The sequence below is a fragment of the Pholcus phalangioides genome, unplaced genomic scaffold (genome assembly GCF_987345545.1).
Source record: "Pholcus phalangioides strain wild (caught in Gottingen) unplaced genomic scaffold, Ppha-v1.0 ptg000011l_1, whole genome shotgun sequence".
Classification (NCBI taxonomy): Eukaryota; Metazoa; Arthropoda; class Arachnida; order Araneae; family Pholcidae; genus Pholcus; species Pholcus phalangioides.
Genome location: NW_028301604.1, coordinates 40,959,056 through 40,978,192, shown reverse-complemented (window position 1 = coordinate 40,978,192; position 19,137 = coordinate 40,959,056). Strand labels below are relative to the sequence as shown.

At 36.8% G+C, this 19,137-nt stretch overlaps 1 protein-coding gene across 12 annotated transcripts in view; it reads right to left on the bottom strand.

The window, feature by feature from the left end:
- Window positions 1-19,137, bottom strand: part of Oga (O-GlcNAcase) — a 338,350-nt gene that overhangs the window by 237,789 nt on the left and 81,424 nt on the right. For all 12 annotated transcript variants that reach the window (XM_089239539.1, XM_089239538.1, XM_089239540.1 and 9 more), the window contains one exon: window positions 10,408-10,576. In XM_089239539.1, the coding sequence (XP_089095665.1) occupies window positions 10,408-10,576 (169 nt within the window). The remainder of the gene's footprint in view (window positions 1-10,407; window positions 10,577-19,137) is intronic.

Sequence of the window (19,137 nt, the reverse complement as noted above, 5' to 3'; positions counted from 1 at the left end):
TAATCACAAAAAAAAAAATTTTGTACATGAAAGCATTTTCTTTTTTGTTCCAAAGGTGAGAGATTCCAATTCTAATTTACAAAACAAAAATTTCAATCATTCCAACACATGTGCTATCAATTTAATTTTTTTAATAACCTATTTTAAGGAAAAATAAAATTTAATTTCTTTGTTTTTAATTTAAATGTTGTTTCTACGGACATAGGCAAGTCCGGAAAACAAAGAAAAAAATTTCATGAATTTTTTGATTGATTTGTTTGAACTGAAGGATCAGAAAGGGAAATAAGAGAAATAAAAAGATATAAATAATCTGAGTCTGAATTTGGCAGGTAAAAGGTTAAAAAACTAGTGCATAGAATTCAAAGATTTATACAAAAACTATTTTTTTTAAATCAGGGAACCCCAAGAGAGACATTGTAATGCATTACAAATACTTAAAGCAGTTATATCTAAGTTTGCAGAAAAATATAGGGAACTAATGTTTTTGATGCACAAAATCTAGAAACAATAGAATAGCTATCTTTCTGCACTGTATTCTAGAGATCAGATTCAAATTTATATTTACTAGATCTTCTATATTTCTCCTATTGAATAACTTTACCACATTTCAAAAAGATGCATACCATGCTTGGTTATTTCTACTTTAATAACATTAAAGTCAATACAAATGGAAACTAAAATTTAAATTTTGTGATATAAATCAATGATTTTTCCAAAAACATCAAGTGATTTAAAATAACATTGTTTCTTTTCTGCTGCTACCTACCCATGTAATCCTCTTCAAGCAAAAAAAACGAAAAAACTGAGGGGAAAGCAAAAATATTGAATGCTACAGCTTCTCAAAAGTTTATAATTCAGGGGATAAAAAGTCTCGAGGATCATAAAAAAATCTGTAACCTTCACTCAAATTTCATGATTTTTTAAGAACTTCCCATGACCCTTTTCTTCTTTCGTGACTTTCCTGTGATGGTAGACACACTGATATTTTTATATAGATCAACCAAACAAATCTTTGACGATGGGGATGGGTTATAGGAATAGGGACAAAAAGACATTGTGGAATTAAACTAGTCAATGTTACGGAATAAGCAAATGAATTTGATTTCTAAAAAATTTGCCAGGCACGGATTGTAGTCATAAATCATGTATTTTATGGTAAAGAACTGTTATTTTTCTTTTTTTTTGCCTGCAGCTGGTGCCCAAAAGAATTAAGTGGCTCTTAATTTACCATCAATTTGTCAAGCCCTGACACCCTGCATAGCTTTTTCTAAAATTAGTCCAGTCCTACAGAACTTACAAGCAGTATAGACTAATTAAAATTAGCTTCATTCAAATCATGTTTTGATCACTTGATTTAAAAAAAAATCTGAGAATCTCACATGATAGAAGTGAAACTTCTAGGTTTGACATGATTATATTCACCTCATTTAAACTAAATTTTAATTATTCAAAACTGAATTTAGAAATTTTAAGATTGATCTTGTGTGTTGTCCCCTAACTTTTTTTTAAACACCCCCCCCCCCCCAAACTTGACTCACTTGATCTAATTGACCCCTCAAGACACCATTCACCCCAGAGAATTCTAACAAGTTTATCATCATATGTAATCGTAATTGAACCCTGTTGTAAATCTCATGTGTGGTAGATTTGTCCACTAAAAATTTCTGGCAATAAATGTGGTTGGCTCTAAATTGGGGGGGGGGGGGGGGTTATCAGGACTGAAGTCTAGTACAGGAGTGAAGAGTAAGAAGAAAGTGAAGGTGCTATTACTGTGACATCACAAGAGAGTAGCTTGTTCCACGCATGCGCTTTAGGATATTTATGTCCCTATTCATAGCCACTACAACCCCCCCCCCCAACTTTATTTCTTACATGGCCAATTATGTGTGTGTATATTGACATCCTCCTCACCACCACCTATCTGCTTCATCACACAATCAGTCATTCTACAGAATGGGTTTTGAGGAAAAAATAAGTTACTTTTTTGTGATGAATTTTTTTTCTCCCTCACAGAAATTCACTTATGTCACTCTTTCACTGTTACGTCACTATAGAAGTTTCACTTCACAAATTATAGATTTAAATCATGAAATTTTAATTCCATTTTTCCCCTTACTCAACTTTAATTATATTCAAGTAAAAATTACTTAGTGTAATACGTATAACATGTTAATTTTACCTATGAAAGTAATGAATTTCTTGATTAAAAGAAATACAGATAATCTCTGTGGCAAATATACGTTTGAACCTCATCCCCAGGCGCAGAAATCTAAATGTTTTATTTCATTTGAATATTGAGGTCTATTGCACACTTTCTTCATGGTGTTGCATTTTAGCTGACCAACAAAGGGTATTAGTTGATCCACGAGTTCCCAAACGTTTCCTACCTGTGTATGTGTGGCGTCCCTTTCTTCAATCAACACTTTGCCGCGGCTATCTGGAGCAGTTTAACAAAGTCTCTACGAAAATCCTGTCATAAGGAGTCTACCAAATACCAAAAGCAAAATTCAGTGACTTTTCTTATTTGTCAAAATGACCCATGCTGGACTCTTTTCTTATGTAAGTGGTTTCCAAACTGAGTAGCGACACCTGGGGGGGGGGGTTCTAATGAAAGGGGTAATACGAGTGAACACAGGGAAGTACAGTAGGAGGCCGACAGAGTTCCTACTCGAGATAATTCTCTTATTTTATTTATTTTTCACACTATCAATTCACCGTATGGGAGGGGGGGGGGTGAACATCAAAGATCTCAGCTTATAGGCCCTACTGAGGGATGTGGTTCTCAACCTTTGGAATCCGAAAGCATGGTTGAGTCCTTTTTCTTGATTGGAAGGCCCAGCCATACCATGATTAATGGGAAATGAATGGGTAAAAATGAAACAATAAACTACTCACATCCCGGTTTGGCAGATGCCATTTCCTATTCACATTTTTCAAAGTCTGATATGAGACGCTTGTTATTTGCTCTATTGTTATGCTTTGTTGTCTGTCTTGCAAGCTTGTCACTGTATTCCAATGGCTCTCTTTTGTCAGCTGCCTCCCTTGCGTAATTCATGGTCCCTCAGCGACTCCCCAAAAGTTTGGCAGTTATTTTACTATATAAAAGAAGCACTTCAAAGCATAAACAGGCACACAAACCAATATTTTCAGCTCACCAGGACGCTCCTAGAAGCCGCGAAGCAGCACACTTTTAGACACACTGGTATTCCTTCAAATTCGGCCTAAATGTTGCATCACAACACAAGTAATTGTGAATTCATCCGATGTTTGCCTTGTCTTGAATTCTCGTTCTGTCACATACGTATACTGTACAAGATTTTGTCGTTCGCACAGACTCTCAAGTGCCACACTAGTCAAACCCCCCACCCCCTAGGAATCACCATGTGATAATAAGAACACTGCTTTAGGGGAATGTTACAGATGTAGGCAGGTCCCTACAAGGGAAGAAAAAAAATGTTTTCTTTTTTGTTCATCCAGTTTAAATAGCCTTTTTGCCCATCCTGCACATTGATATTGTTCTTTCCTGTTGCTACTCTCACCCATCCATCCCTCCTGGGCAAAAAAAAAAAAAAGAGAAAAACTTGAGAGAAGAAAAAAAATATTTAATGCCACAGCTTCTCCAAAGCCTAGATTTTAAGAGAGGGGAGGGGAAGATCTCTGGAGAATCAAAAAAATCTGTGACCTTCACTAAAATTTTGTGACTTTTTCAAGACTTTGTGATGTTTCCATGATGGTAGACACCGTGTCAGGTCCGCCGCTCTGTGCTGCTCCTGCTGAAGGTTGGTGGTGCACAGTTTGAGAACCCATGGGTTAATCCTAAGGACAGATATAACAGTATTAGGTTTACATCCAAGTTAATTTCATGAGAGACCATTGTTCCTTTAGACCAGTGTTTCCCAAACTTATTCAGCCCATCGCCCCCTTTTCAAAAACGAAATTTCTCATCTCCTCCCTGGAAGAGATGTTAAAAACCCACATATTAAAAAGTTGAAAGATGCAGTGGCGAATTTTCGATTTTTTTGGATCAATGTTTTCCTGAAACATTTCTAGTATAAAAAGGGTAAGAAATTCTAAAATAATTACAATTAAGAAAATTACAGTAAACTTCATTGCAAAACAAAAAAAATTAAATTTGTGAATTATAAAATTATAAACATATGCATATAACACAAAACATATGCATTTAGTTGCATTTATTGTGGTCAAAGTAATATTCACATCACACAAAAAATATCTATTAATGCGCAAAACTACAATTGTTACTTAGTTTTAATAAAAATAATTTTATTAATAGATGTTTTCTAAGTGTGATGATTGTCGCTTGGTTTTACTATGCAGTGTTCTCAAATCCTCACAATTGAATATCTGTAGGTGATTTCAATTTTTTTCAAAAGATTTGTGACTGCATTGAAACGTCTCGCACATGAAAAATGTTCAGCTACATTAGAACCTCTCAATAACGGACACTCACGGTAGGGCCGTCTTAAGAGCATCATGGACCCCAGTCAAGTGATTTTTCTGAGGCCCTACCTGGGAACTTATCAAAAAATTCAACTACTTCTTGTTTTTCTGAGCTCCCGCTTTTCTTCAGGAGCCCATGCGTTAAGACGGCACTGACTCACAGGACCGAAAATTTTCGCAGCTAACGAGGAATGTCCGTTAATGGATAGTAAAATAATCAGTCTCAACGGGAGTCCGGAGTCCTGTTGACATAATTCAAAAAGTGTTTGATAACTGGAGGTGTCCGCTAAAAACAGGGAGTGTCCGTTACGGGAGATTCCTCTGTATATCCCCATAAATTCCAGGCACGGTATTTGCTTTTACAGAAAGAAAAGTTAATAGCCATCTTCAAATTTCAACGTCACACCGTCTTTTAATGTTATTTCTGCCAATTTTTCTTGTAAATGTGATAATTGATATTGTTGGAGATTGAAAAGAAAAGTATCAAAAATTGTTATTTTTTTCATTCAGTACAGATTATTTATTTCATGAGAGATTGTAAGGATCTCTTGGGAATACGTGATGATCAGAGGTTACATAAAAAAAAATATATATTATTTTAATCTCCCTCTCCCCATTGTCAACTGCACCTTACACATTCCTGAAACAATTTAAACTACATTTAACATGTGTTACGTACTCCTATGAAATCACGTATCCAGAAATTTTATTTTATACAAAATTATTCGCACCAACGCATGTTGGAGTTGTGTGTTCTACTTTGACATAGAACACAAAATAAGGTTTTGATGATAAGTTCCAGTGAATGCATAAAACTTCATTAATGATAAAATTCAGCCAATCCTTATTATTCAAGTTCGAACAAAGCCACTTGCAACACGGCTTAATTAGAAATTATATATATATTTATTTAATATGGAATTGATGCAAACTACTCAGCGGTTTCGATTTTATAGTGACTGTCTTAGAAATATGTGCACATGGCTATCCAATTAGAATTAGTGTTGTTGTAACGCACTAAATACGCAATCGAGTTCACACTCTCTGAAGCATGGGTCGGCAACCAAATTTACCAGGCAATCTACTGCTTTGACTTTTCCCCTTCGAAGTTTAAAAATTTGATCATTTTTGTCGCACCACAGTCATTTTCTGCACACGAGGGCTAATTAGACCAGGACCTACAATTTATCGCCGATTCCGAACGGCAGGCTTATTTTTTATACTCATCGAGAGGTTGGTGCGCTAACCCCTCGATGGGGAACTCCCTGCGGTAGTAATTTTTTGCTGCGGTCAAGTCGCCGTTTTTTGTTGTCCCCCTGTGTCAGGGAAGTTTTTCTGACAAGGACGAACCGGGTATTGAACTCGCAACACCTCTAAACATCCTTTGGTACTTTAGGCGAGTATCGTATCGACCTGGGCTAACGCGCCCGTTTCAAAATTTAATCGTTAAAATAAATTCATTTTTGAAATTACCGATCTTGGGAGCTCGTGAGACATTAGTTGGTGTTTTCGGTTTGTTAACCAAGTAAATTCTGAAACGAACTCGAACGCGAGTATTTTTTGTTATATTACCTTATTTTTCTGTCATGTTATTTCGGGTGTGAACGGTTCCTTAGGAGAAAATGAAGTTTCTCACCAAGGAAGATAATGAACGAATAAAGAAAAGAAGACATCTGATATTTTATTTAGATAATTTCCTATACAAAACATTTTCCCGGCATTATATTCGTTGGGTAAACAAAATATTTGGACTCAAGTCACAGAGGCCCTAATTCCTGCCTTGCCCAGGACCTCTTCATGTCTAAGTCGGACTCCGACTAGCTGCCCTTTATTTTTCAAATCGCCAGAGTTACTGCGATATTATATAGGTCCATATTTTAAGAAAATGTAATTTTACATTATTTCAAGCGCAGGTCTCTCATTTCTTTCTTGATTAAAACTGACAAGCATCGGGGGACTACAAATGACTCTCTCCCTCTTTGGTTTCTTCTACATATAATTCTGAATGACAATCATTCTAAATATTTACCATTGTTTTATGAATATATCTGAAAGCTCGTTAGATTGCAATGAATTTCAACCCTTTCAGCTCAAACATATGAAAAGGAAAAAAATTCGGATGAAACCACGCTAATTAAACGTAAAAATACAATAAAAAATACTTTCAGAGAGATATGATTGATAATATAATAATATATCCTTAAGTAATACTATCCATTAAAATCCTATAAATCCCATTAAAACTATACATTAAAAATCCGTGTATTTTTAACGAATATCGATGGTGTTTTGCGTTCTACATTGCTAAAAAGGTAATTTCATCATACTATTAATATACTATGATGCTTAAGAATGAGTCGATTTCGAATTGAGTAAAATCACTCTTGAAAGGTCGTATGACAATGCATCGTTTTCTTTCAAGGAAAAACACTACTAAGTCACCGTAAAAAAAAAATAATTCAAGTCAAAAAAATAAATTTTAATAAATTTTCTACTAAACGGACACCATTGTGAGAAGAAATTTCTATCATCTGATGCTGAAGGAGCGTGTATCCCCCCCCCCCACATATTCTTTGCAATATTCGAACGAGAAACGATGCTTGTTTGCGGAGATAGTACCAAAATTTCCCTTTTATCCTTATTGTCATAATCAGTGCAGTTACGGATAGCGCTCTTGATAAGCATTAATAGATAGTATAGGCACCGAAACCTAGGAGCTGAGGCCCTTTGCGCCCCCTCCCCCAATAAAATTTTTAAGGGGTACTGAGCCCCCCCCCCCCCACAATTAATTTCTAAAAATAAAATGCAATGCACGTTCTCTCTGTCCTGCGCACACACTTGGCTCGTGTATACGGGACGACAAGCAACTTTATGCCTTTCCCCCTCCCAGTGGTGTCGGTGCCAGGGGTGCTCGAGCACCCACGGAAGTTTGTAGAATGGGTCCGAGCACCCACAGAATTGATTCAAAAATCGAAATTTCCTACGTGAATCTCAAGACGGGCACCCACAGGTTTGAAACACTTCCGACGCCCTGCCCCCTCCAATATTTTTTTTTATGTCGGTGCCTCTGATAGATAGTACTGCCCAAGTGTTTTACATAAGTCATGAAAATCGGTCAATATAAGAGGATTTAGTAACATCAAAATTTTGAAAAAAAATACATTATTGTACTTATGGTGTGGATTCAACAAACATCTCTTCCGCATAACATTCATTTCTTTTCGGACACCATAGAAATTAAATATAGTAACACAAAGGCCCCAAGAGGCAAATTGCCCAACGAGGTGGCTGAAGCTGATATGCAGGTTTGAACCATGAAATGGAGGTCCATCCTTCAGTGTCGTCTTAACACATGGGCCTACCCGGGCCTCACAAAAGTGAGATTTGGTTGAAATTTTCTATAATTTACGTGGTAGGGCCTCAGAAAAACCACTTGGCCTGGGGGGTCCATGGTGCTCTTAAGACGGCCCTGCCATCCGTTGTGTAACAAACACTTTAGGTATGTGACTTTTTTGCACGAAAATTCAAGACTGCTCATCTGTAATTCATAATTTGGTATTTCCACACGTTATCTTTGGGTTTAAGTAATTCAGGAACTTGAACGAATACATTACAAAAATTTTCTATTACGGCAGTTCTTCAAAGTGAGCGTCAGGGTTCCTAGTGGTGTCGTGACGAGCTGTTGACCATTGATGTTTGTGTGTGTTCCCAAGCGGTTCTTTTATAAAAAAAAACCAGAATGCAGACGTGCCAACTTTTGAAATCCAGAAATCCGGAGATTCTCCCGAGGGGGGCACCACCCCCCCCCCCTCATGGATCGAAAAAAAGTTCATAAAAAAAATTTCGAATTTTTTTTTTTTTTTTTTAATAAATTAAGAAAAAGTTACATTCTTCCCCCCCCCCCCAAAGCAGGTTCTGCATTGCCCCTGAGAAGAATATAATTTCATGTCAGTCTTTCCATGCAGAATACAGAAATCACATCTACATACTGTTCATAAAGTATGTGCTTCCTTTTGTGGATGCTATCAGTGATTGATAATCTTGGGTATATGAATTCTTAAAAGCTTTATATTTAGCTGTATATAGCTTAAAGTTTTATATTTGCTTTCTGAAGATGTTTAATCGGAAGAAACGATTTAAAAAAATTCAAATTACAAAGCTGCGGACGAAAAAACGTGTTTAGCGCGCGGCTATTAATGGAATACAATAACGATTATACAGGAATTTTGGCAACCAAGGTCATGCCCCTGATTAATGATTGCCGATAAATGCTACTAAAACAAAGTCGCGTCTTTGCCAGTTGCTTAAATGCGGTCACAGAGACTTTTTTCGGCTGCTCGATGGAGATGACTACGACTGTCCTCTATGGGTGTTTTCCCTAACGACGACGGTAATTATTGACGCCACGACAACGTGAAAGCTCACGTAAAATCTAATTTTCTGCCAAAATCCGGAGAAATTTTAACAAATCCGGAGAGCGGGAGGAAGGATGAAAAATCAGGAGTCTCCCGCCTAAATCGGGAGAGTTGGCAGGTCTGAGAATGCAAAAAAGCCATAGCCGTAGGTGAATGAACAGGGATGCTAAAATCATGCCCCCGCCTTGCCGCAGGGTCCCAAGACTAGGCTCTTTGGTGGGTCACAATCTGTATTGAATTTATAAGGTGAAAAAAAATAACGATAATCGTCTCGGGGCCCTGAAACCAGAACACCGATACCAGCTGCACTTTTTTGGGGAAGATAGCTCCAATAATGAATAGTCATTAGCAAAACCAGTCATTCCCAGATGGTGTTGAAATCTGCGACAGGAGGCTTTATTGATCAATTACAGCAGGTGAAACAAGTACAACTACTGGGTGCCAATATTAGTTTTTTTTTCGCCCATAGGCACGGATATTAACGAAGGCTTTCTTCGGAAAAGGATCCCAGTTTTTGAAAACTTATTTTTTCCTCTCGTCCCCCCATTGCCCCCTTATGCTCATTCGTAGCCCCCCCCCCCAATCGTGTCTGTAGCTAGTATCGCCCCCTTGAATAGTCCCATCGCCCCCTGAGGGGCGATATTGCCCACTTTCGGAAACACTAATTTAGACTCCCGGAATGTTCAGCTACAAGAAACCAATTGAGATACCCACTGATGTTCTGGCTTGGACCACTTATGTTTAACAGTCAGAGAGTGGAGTCTTTCAGCTGTCGGGCAAGAATGGGGCCAGAAGTCAGGCTGTCGACGTCCCGTCTAAATTATTGTCTCAATCTTATCCAATAATAATCACAGGAGAATATCATCGTTAGTCTCGTCATATTATTTTGTTTATCGTATTACATGAATAAATAAACTTAATATTTCTACTCGTTCTCTGGGTGGTTGGCTGTGGGCCGTAAAATTTTCATAATTTTCATAACGTAAAAATTTCATATTTATAGCTTCAGCCATATAACCTTTGAACCCCCCCCCCCCCCACGGGTTAAATTTTGAAAAAATACTTTTTAATGAGTCTACATTACAAAACAAAAATACTGACCAAATTTCATTCTTTTCACTTTAACCATTTTGGCTCACTGTGCTTTCTCTGTATAAATTTTGAACCCATTTAGGGGTTGAATTTCAAAAAACCTTTTTAGCTAGTCTTTACATCTTGAAATGAAACTGATTAAATTCCATATTTACAGCTTCAGCAGTTTCGGCTCGGTGCGATTTCTGTATATATTTTTGAACCCCCCTTAGTGGTTGAATTAAAAAAAAAAAACACTTATTACCAAATCTTTACGTAATGAAATAAAACTGCTGACCAAATTTTGTGTTTATAACTTCGGTGGTTTCAGCTCTGCGATGATTAATCAGTCAGCGAATTAGGACATGTTATTTTATATGTATAGGTTACCATCATATAGAACTGAAATACTGGAAACAGCAATAAATCAAACATTAAAATCATATTGATTACCACTCACCCGTAGGACAAAATATAAACTTTGGATGAGATAGGTATTCATATACTTCATTTGAAACAGAGACTTGAGCATGAGCAAATGATTGATACACTTCTTTATCAGTCTCACTGATTTCTGGCTCAATATCATCAAATAGAAGAGCAAATGCACAGCATCCAAACTGGGCCACCTACAATAAATTGAAACTACATAGTTAAGTCTTTTTTTTTAGTAATTGCTTCACTAAAAAAAAGTTTAGTTTATTGGTGGCATAGGCAGATGTAAAATCTGGATAAAGATGAACTACTACCCCCTTCAAATTCATTACGTGAACCCTTTGATTCCCCCCCCCCCTTCTCACGTACAAAGAACCCGTCTTTGCTTGCCTAGTTAAAAGAGAAAGTTGAATATTTTCAAAATTGCCCACTGGCCACTAATGCATACACACAAGAGAGAAAAAAATTTCAGCCAAACAAACCTGGCAGAATTTTATCCTATTAACCTTTTGAAGAGCACAACATCAAAATATAAAAAATATAAAAAAATAATTTGATGTACTGATACATATGGGTGTACTTATTAGGTTTATCAGAAAATTAAATTATTATTTTTTATTTATATATGTGGTGGGACACCATTTGTCTCAGCGAGGTTGAAAATGCTTGGCAGGGAAGGCACCTTTACAATAGGGGGAATATTTCATTTTATTAACCAGAAAAAGACTAGAGTATTTAAAGTATGTCATAATATGGAGAAATGCTTCTTAATTGTATCTTAATTCTTTATGGAAGATATAAAGTCCCAAATGACAAGTGTAAGTGCAAAATTGAAAAAAATTATGGGAAAAAAATTCTGTAGAACTGAGATTTGAATACGAAGGAAATAAATATCATCAACCATTTTCAATCCACTGCTGGATGAAGGTCTCCTTTAAATTTTTTCATTTTGCTCTGTGATACTTTAGCCTTCCAGTTGACTCTAGCCACTTTTCTGATCTCGTCGATCCATCTTGAGTGGCGACACCTTCTTGGACATTTAACACCACGAGGTTACCAATCTAGAATACTTGTGGTCCATCTGTTGGCCTGTCTTCTTGCAATATGTACAGCCAATTTCTATTTTAGATGTTTAATTTCTTCCATGATAACATACCTTTGTGTGGTTCCTTATCGAAATGATTAATTTTCTGTCTCTTCTTGTGATTCCAGCATACCTCTTTCCATGCTCCTTTGTGTTGTCTGTAGCTTTTTTATTGTCGCGCTTGTGAGTGCCCATGTTTCAGCTCCATAAGTCAGTGCTGGTAGCACATACTAGTTAAACACTTTTCTCTTCAGGCGTAGTGACATGTGACTCTTCAGAATTAGTTTTTACGAAAGTGCTCCATCCAATCCTGATCCTTCTGTTTATTTCATTGATGATTCCGTTGTCCATGGCAATTTTTTGTCCCAGGGATACATAGCTTTCTATTTCTTCTATCTCTGTGTTGTTGAGCAAGATAGTCCTCTTCAACGCAAAGGGGTTGAGCATAACTTCAGTCTTCTGCAGATTCATTTTCAAACCAACATGAATATTTGCCTTCGCAAATTCTTGAATCATTTCTTCTAGTTCATCTGGATTACTGCTGATAACAACAATGTCATTTGCAAAACACAAATGGTTTATAAATTCTCCATTTATTTCGATTCCTTTTTTATCCCAATCCATTTTTCTGAATACTTCTAAAACAGCAGTAAAGAGTTTTGTTGAGATAGTATTACCCGGTCTGACTCCTTTTCCAAGTTTTATATTTGCTTTTCCTTATCCAAACGAATTGTTGCAGTTGCTTTGTCATATATTTTCTTGATATTGATGAGTCTTCTCTACCCCAATTACATCTAGAGCTTTAACAGCAGCTGTAAAGACAGTCAAACGCTTTTTCAAAATCAATGAAGGCCATACACAATGGTAATTTGTATTCCTTGTGTCTCTATGAGTTCCCTGATTGTTTGGGCTTCGTTCAATTTGTATTCAAGCCTATATGTCAGCACTTTAGTGAAAATTTTATAAATTAATGATAATAGACTAATAATAATAATCATCAACTTGGTTGACTAATAAAGAAATGTTTTTAATACTCAATACCTAGAGGTTTAACAACACTTTCTAATGAACAGACTATTTACATTTATTATTTTTAGTGATGAAAATAATTTTTTCTTATCATACTGCTTTTTTCAGCATATAAATTGCTCTTGAAGTTTGTAATATGGATGTCTTTTTTATCCTAGTTCTTTGCAGCACCTCATTGGGCAAGTTGCCTGTTGTGGTTGTTGTATTTGCATCTGAATGTATATTTATAGTGTTCTGCTCAGTGAATGTCAACTCCCACACACACAATTGTGCTTCAAAACTTCAACTGACTTTAAAGCAGACCCTCATAATTTCAAACGGCAAAAATGTGTCATATTTGAAGGTCGGGTTCATATTATGCCATTGCCCATGAGAGTTTCATAGCTGGACTTGATTATTTGCACAAAGAATAGAGCAGCATTAATTTCTGAGTTTTGGCATGCCAGGTTGCTGGCATTCCATGCTGCACCAGACCGGCACTTTTCCAAATTGAAATCTATTGGACATAGGCAGTGATAGACTTGGAAGTCTGGAAGGGCACAGTCATTAATTCTGGGAGGGGGCACAACGATCATGTCAATTCATAAACACATTAGATCAGTCAACTCCACCTTTGACGCTGGGGAGGAAGCAATGCCAGCCACGCCCCCATACCTCCACCCATGGGGTTGGAAATGAAGGTGCTATCAATTGGTGGTCACCTGAAGTTTCTTAAGGAAAATATTTTATCTATATCCTTCCTCAGGTTTGAACCTGGGGCTGCGACAGCAACCTTCACGGTGGTAGATCAGCATCTTACCACAAGGCCACTCTGGCACCCTTTCAAGAACTGGAAATTTAAAACTATACTTGTCAGTCCCCGTAAGTGAATCAGGAACACTTGTTTCTTGATGAAAACCCAGTCATTGCCCCAAAGACCATCTTAAGTTGAAAAGGCTCATATAAATGAACTCAGCTTGGAAATAGACGTCAGGACAAGGGATTAACAACCGGCTCAGGGCAGGAACCAGAGAGCAGTACCTGGCCTGGAAATCAGTGGGATCATGCACAGAGATCAAAGATTGGCAGAGGGTGTCGAGGAGGAAGTGGCATCCGACTATGGCTATCTCTAGAGTCACACATGGAGCTCGGTGATCAGCCCAAGGTGCTGACGAGGAAGCAGCATCCAATCATGGATATCAGTAGAATGTAATACAAGGGGCCCACAAATTGACGACATTATGATAAGGGAGGTCCCACAGATTGCAAGTGGGAGTCTCGCGGGCATTCATCATCGACCTCGAATAAAATGTGATAATATAAATGTGCAATGTAAAATTAATTATATTTGCAAAAACATTGATAATTTATACATAGAAGTGCAGTATTTTACCTTCATGCCGTTAGTGGGTCATGGACCATCTTGCGGTCAATATACCAGGTGTGCAAGTATGAAATGGCGGATTTCAGAAAACAGATGGTGCACCAATGCAGTTTGTGCTATAAATATTTGACACTGCACCATTTTGTTGTGTCATCAACAAGTGTCAGATGCGCAAGAGTGATAAATTGGAAAAGTGTGTGCATAGTGTTGTATTGTTGTGTTCAATATGTCGAAAGTTATACTGAACAAAGTACATTTGCGGACAGTATTAATTTTTTTGTTTTCATTTGAAGAAAACTGCTGCTGAATCATACCGATTACTTTGAGGAGCTTATGGTGAACATGCTCCATTGCAAGATACGTATGAATGATGGTTTCAGTGTTTCAAAAGTGGTGACGCAATTGGGCATTAGTCAACAAGCTGTTTCCAATCACAATGCTCCATGACAATGTGAAATGCTCCTTGACAATGTTCAATGGTCAATGCTCCATCACATACAGCAAAAGCGGTTCGCGGCATGTTGGAAGCACTCAGCTGGAAGTTCTACCCTATGCTTACTCACCAGACTTGGCTCCTTCCGATTACCACTTGTTTGCATTGATTGGTCACACACTTTCTGAGCAGCGCTTTGGTTCATACGAAGACGTGAAAAAATAGCTCGATGAATGGTTCACAGCAAAAGGGGAAAATTTTTACTGCTGTGGTATTCACAAATTTCAGGAAAGATGGGGGAAATGTATAACAAACAATGGAGCATACTTTGAATAAACCACTTTTTATCATTCTTCCGAATTTAACGTGTTTTTTTTGAAAAAAAATCTGCATTTCATACTTGTACACCTGGTAACATGAAATTTCCCAGTATGCAATAGGCTTAGTAGTGTAGACCCTGACCAGGTCTCCAATGTTTTCATTTAGAGTTGCCAGATTCCATATGGCATTATTGTACAATATTATTTTATGCTGTGTGATTATGCAAATAAGTATTTTTCTGTTAGAATGTTGTAGTTTTTACAGGGCTGCCGATCCCGCTTTCTGAATGGTTGTTCTGACAAAGGATGCTAAGAAGGATTTCCTTCAAATACCAGTGGAGCACAGGAAATAGAAACACTTTAAATGCTTTGATTCAGAATTACTTATTAAAGCACTTCACTCTGTGAGGTGTGTGATGGGTATTACCTTTTCCATCTCCTGACGTCCATTTACAAGCTGAATTCACTTATCCGTGCCATTTCGACTTAAAATGATCTTTGGGGCAATGACTGGGTTTTCATCAACAAACAAGTGATCCCGATTCACTTACAGGGGACTGACAAGTATAGTTTGAAATTTCCAGTTCACAAAATGACACTTGATCTGCGTAGTGGTAAGATGCTGATCTACCACCATGAAGGTTGCTGTCGCAGGTTCAAACCAAATTTCCTTCAAATATAAGCGGAGTACTGGGAATAGGCACACTTGAAACGCTTTGATTCAGAACTACTTACCAAGATGCTTCACCCAATGAGGTGTGTGCTGGGCAACACCTTTTGCATGTACCATTGATCGAAGATACCACTGTACTCAAATTTACCTCGGACCCGGGTTATTCGAAAAATCTGGGTCCTTTTTAAGTGAAAGTGGGTCCTTCTAAAAAAAAAAAAATTTATCTTGAAAAAAATTATGCTGCCAGATACTTCACTAGTATCTCTATGAATTCTGAAGATCAAAAATTAAAAATATCTTTGTAGAGAATTAAAAAATATTGGAATAAAATAATTTCTTTTATATTATCAGTTAATTTAAAATTATTTTTGACTGTTAGTGACCCAAAGTTTCTATGAAGAATTATATCCTTGTGCCCCTCCACGAGCCGATTTTGCGTACACACCCGTGATTTGCGTACACACCATGGCCCCAGGTGGGCCCTAGGAAATTCCAGGGGGGCACAGATGAAAATCTCGCAAAAGGGGAGCCACGGCTACTGATACGGGGGCCACGAAGAAGTTTATGAAATTAAATTTTTGTAGTCACTCTGATTAAAAAAATTTAATTGCAAACAAAATGCATAGAATAGCATCGTATATAGCATATCTTTTTCGTAAATTTTCCCCTATTCAAATAACATTAACATGAGAAAGAAAATAAAAAAAAATGGTTCATGTAATCTCGGTGGTTATACGACTTGGGGGTGACAGTAGACCCTGACACAAACTATAGAAGAGGTTTAAGCAAAATGGAGTAACTGTAAAAACAGAAAATAGTGTGTTCGAAGACTTTTCATTCAAAGAGAGCTGCCATAAAGAAAGCAGACAAAAATTTGCTGCCCATTCATTGACATTCTTTTGATTGCTGGTAGTAAATGCAATCCAAGAAGTCGATGAGTGAAAAATGAAAGCTTGTAAAAAAAACCCATCGTTTTCATGTAATTACAGACGGATAGCCATCTAGTTTAGCACAAAGCTATCTACACCAGTGGTCTGATGGGGAATATATTTATAAAAATCCAATAAAGAATTATTGCTCTGGGGTATTTTTTTATGAATTTTGAGGGAGGTGCCAATTCATTGTTTCTGCTGAAAACAAATAAAGTCAAATTCAGTTATAACGAACTCCAAGAGACCAAATCATGCATGAGAAAAAATACCGGCGAAATTTAATTTTTTAAAACTACATTGCTGTATAACATAAGAAACTATAATTGCATAAAATTACTGTTGTTTCAATCCCAAGTGTTAATACGCCATTCCTTTCAATTTAACAGGAAAAACGTAATTTTAAACATATTTAAGACGGTCTTAACGTCATTTGGTTTGCTGATTGGTGTCTATATGCAATCCAAGAAGATAATGTATTGGGACTTCCTCTAAGATTGACACTACACCTTTAAAGTTTTGTAATTGATACTGCAATGATTCCTATTAATTAACTGACCTACTACTTAAGCCTGCTGCTGGCCTTTGACCTTTGAAAACCAAACACACCCCAGTTCCCATCTCATTGAGATATCGAAGCGTTACCGGAGGATGGGTATGTCTCGAAATTTTATTAGATATCTTCAGGATAATAAATAAAAATATTACATATACATTGCACATATAAATTCACACATAATCAATGTTCGTCAATGGACGGATCATAATATACGGAGGAAATAAAATCAACTATAAAATCTACATCATAATCTTCCGAAAGTTCTTGATTCCATCCGAAGATGAATACTAGCGTCCATGCGCTCTAAACAGCGTCCCTTGACACTGTGGTCATAGCCTTGTTGAGGTATAATATATATAATCTCAATTTTTACAAGTTGATCAGACATTCATCAGTACGAAATGTCGATAGGCGCCTACTACTGGCCTGCAACATCCCAAATAATTTCAATGCAATTTTCCTATCCTGCAAGAACAATGTTGTGGACATTACAAAAAAAATTCTTAAAGGGCGTATGACCACATTTATAGCAATTTAAATCCGTTTATTTGAGATATATCCTGCATCTGCTGATTTCTCAGAAAAGTGCAATAAATTCTCACGTAAGTCTTCACTTTGAAATGTCCGTAACCGGCTGAATTCATCTCTTTGTATCTGTCAACCTGAAATTTATGGTTTTTAGTGTTGATAATACGCATGCAAAACCAATTCAGCGACGCGTTTTCACAATCTGCAAAAACTGCGTGGATTTGATAGTTGGAAATGATGTCTAAATGCCAAAGATTTAGAGAGTTCGAATAAAAATGAAAATGTCAAATAATTGAAATTATTCTTCGTATAAATGAAATATTTTAATATTGAAAGCTATATATAGAGAGTAATCGTGACCGTAGTCAAACATCTCATAAATGTCAAATTTTGTCGTAAAACTGAGAGTGAGGTGCGAATCCCCTTGCGCACAAGTGGAATATCGATACATTTACGCACAACCGAGCCCCTCTTGGTCATTTTTCTTTTTTTCTCCCCACCCTTTCTTCCTTTTGTTTCCTACCTAAATTTATAAAAGTAAAAATGACATAATCATTATAAAAAGGACTGGTTTCAGATCAAATTGCCAAAGTTCAATTACTTTAGTGCAAAAATGTCAGATTTTTTTTGGGGGGGGGGGGTTTGAATACAGTCAAACCCCATTATAATGAACTCCAAGATACCGGAGAAATCACTTCGTAAAAACGAAATTTCGTTACAAAGGAATTCCAAATTTTTATATTGTTCCTATGTAAACTTACCCAGGGATAAGAAAAGTTTTCGTTAAAACGATATTTTTTCCCGTTATAACGGTATTCGCTAAAACGAGAGTCGACTTTATTTCGTCCCAAACTATTTTTTTACGTGTATATGCCGGCTCATGGGTAACAGGGCGTTTGGCACTTTACTGGCGGGCCGTTAGTCTTAGACCCAACTAGAAAAAGTATCCAAATCACGTGTCCAACTCAGATATGTCATTCATGTAAGGGGTTGTATAGTTATAAAGTAAAAAAACCTTTTTATACCGTCCCCGTGTGCCAAAGAATCCAATTAAGACGTTGTTGCTCTGTCTTTCCCGATGCTAACTAAAATAATTTCACGTTTCTAAGTGCAATATTCACCGAGATATGCGAATTCGAAAAATTGAGGAAATTTGGGGAAAAACAGCAACGGATAAAATGGTTTCCCTGTATTTAATGCTGGTTTTTTTTTCCAACTTTCTTCGAATATCTCAGTGAATATTGCACTTAGAAACATTGAATTTTTTTGTTGGAGACCGGGAAACAACTTTCACATTGGGTTTTTGGGCACAGGGTGTCCGCATAAAGAGTTAACATTTTTATTTTAATAACCATGTAACCCCCGGCAACATGAATCAAATATCTGAGTACAACACATTATTTGGGTACCTTTTCCAACTGGAAGTATGCTTCTAGGACCAATGGTTCGCCAGTAAAATGTCATATGCCCCGTTACCTATGCGCCCTGTATATTAAATATAGTACGGACTGTTATGTGAAATATTGCCCTGTGTTTAAGCCAACTTAAGCCAACTGCGAGAGAGCGGCCATATTATGAACCAAAAAGCCACTTGAAGGTAGCTTGTCCTTGTCATCCAACGAAATATCAGATTTTCACCGTATCGAAATTGAAGTCAACAAACTGATAATTTTCTTATTTGAAAATCTTATTATTTATATTTTCCGATTTTATATTATCCTGATAATAAATCATTATTATGTTCACATGAATAGCTTTGTCACTGCGTACATGGTTTCTCTGGAATGAAAGGTTTAAACAAATATTCAAAAAAATTTCACACGTATTTTAGTTCATT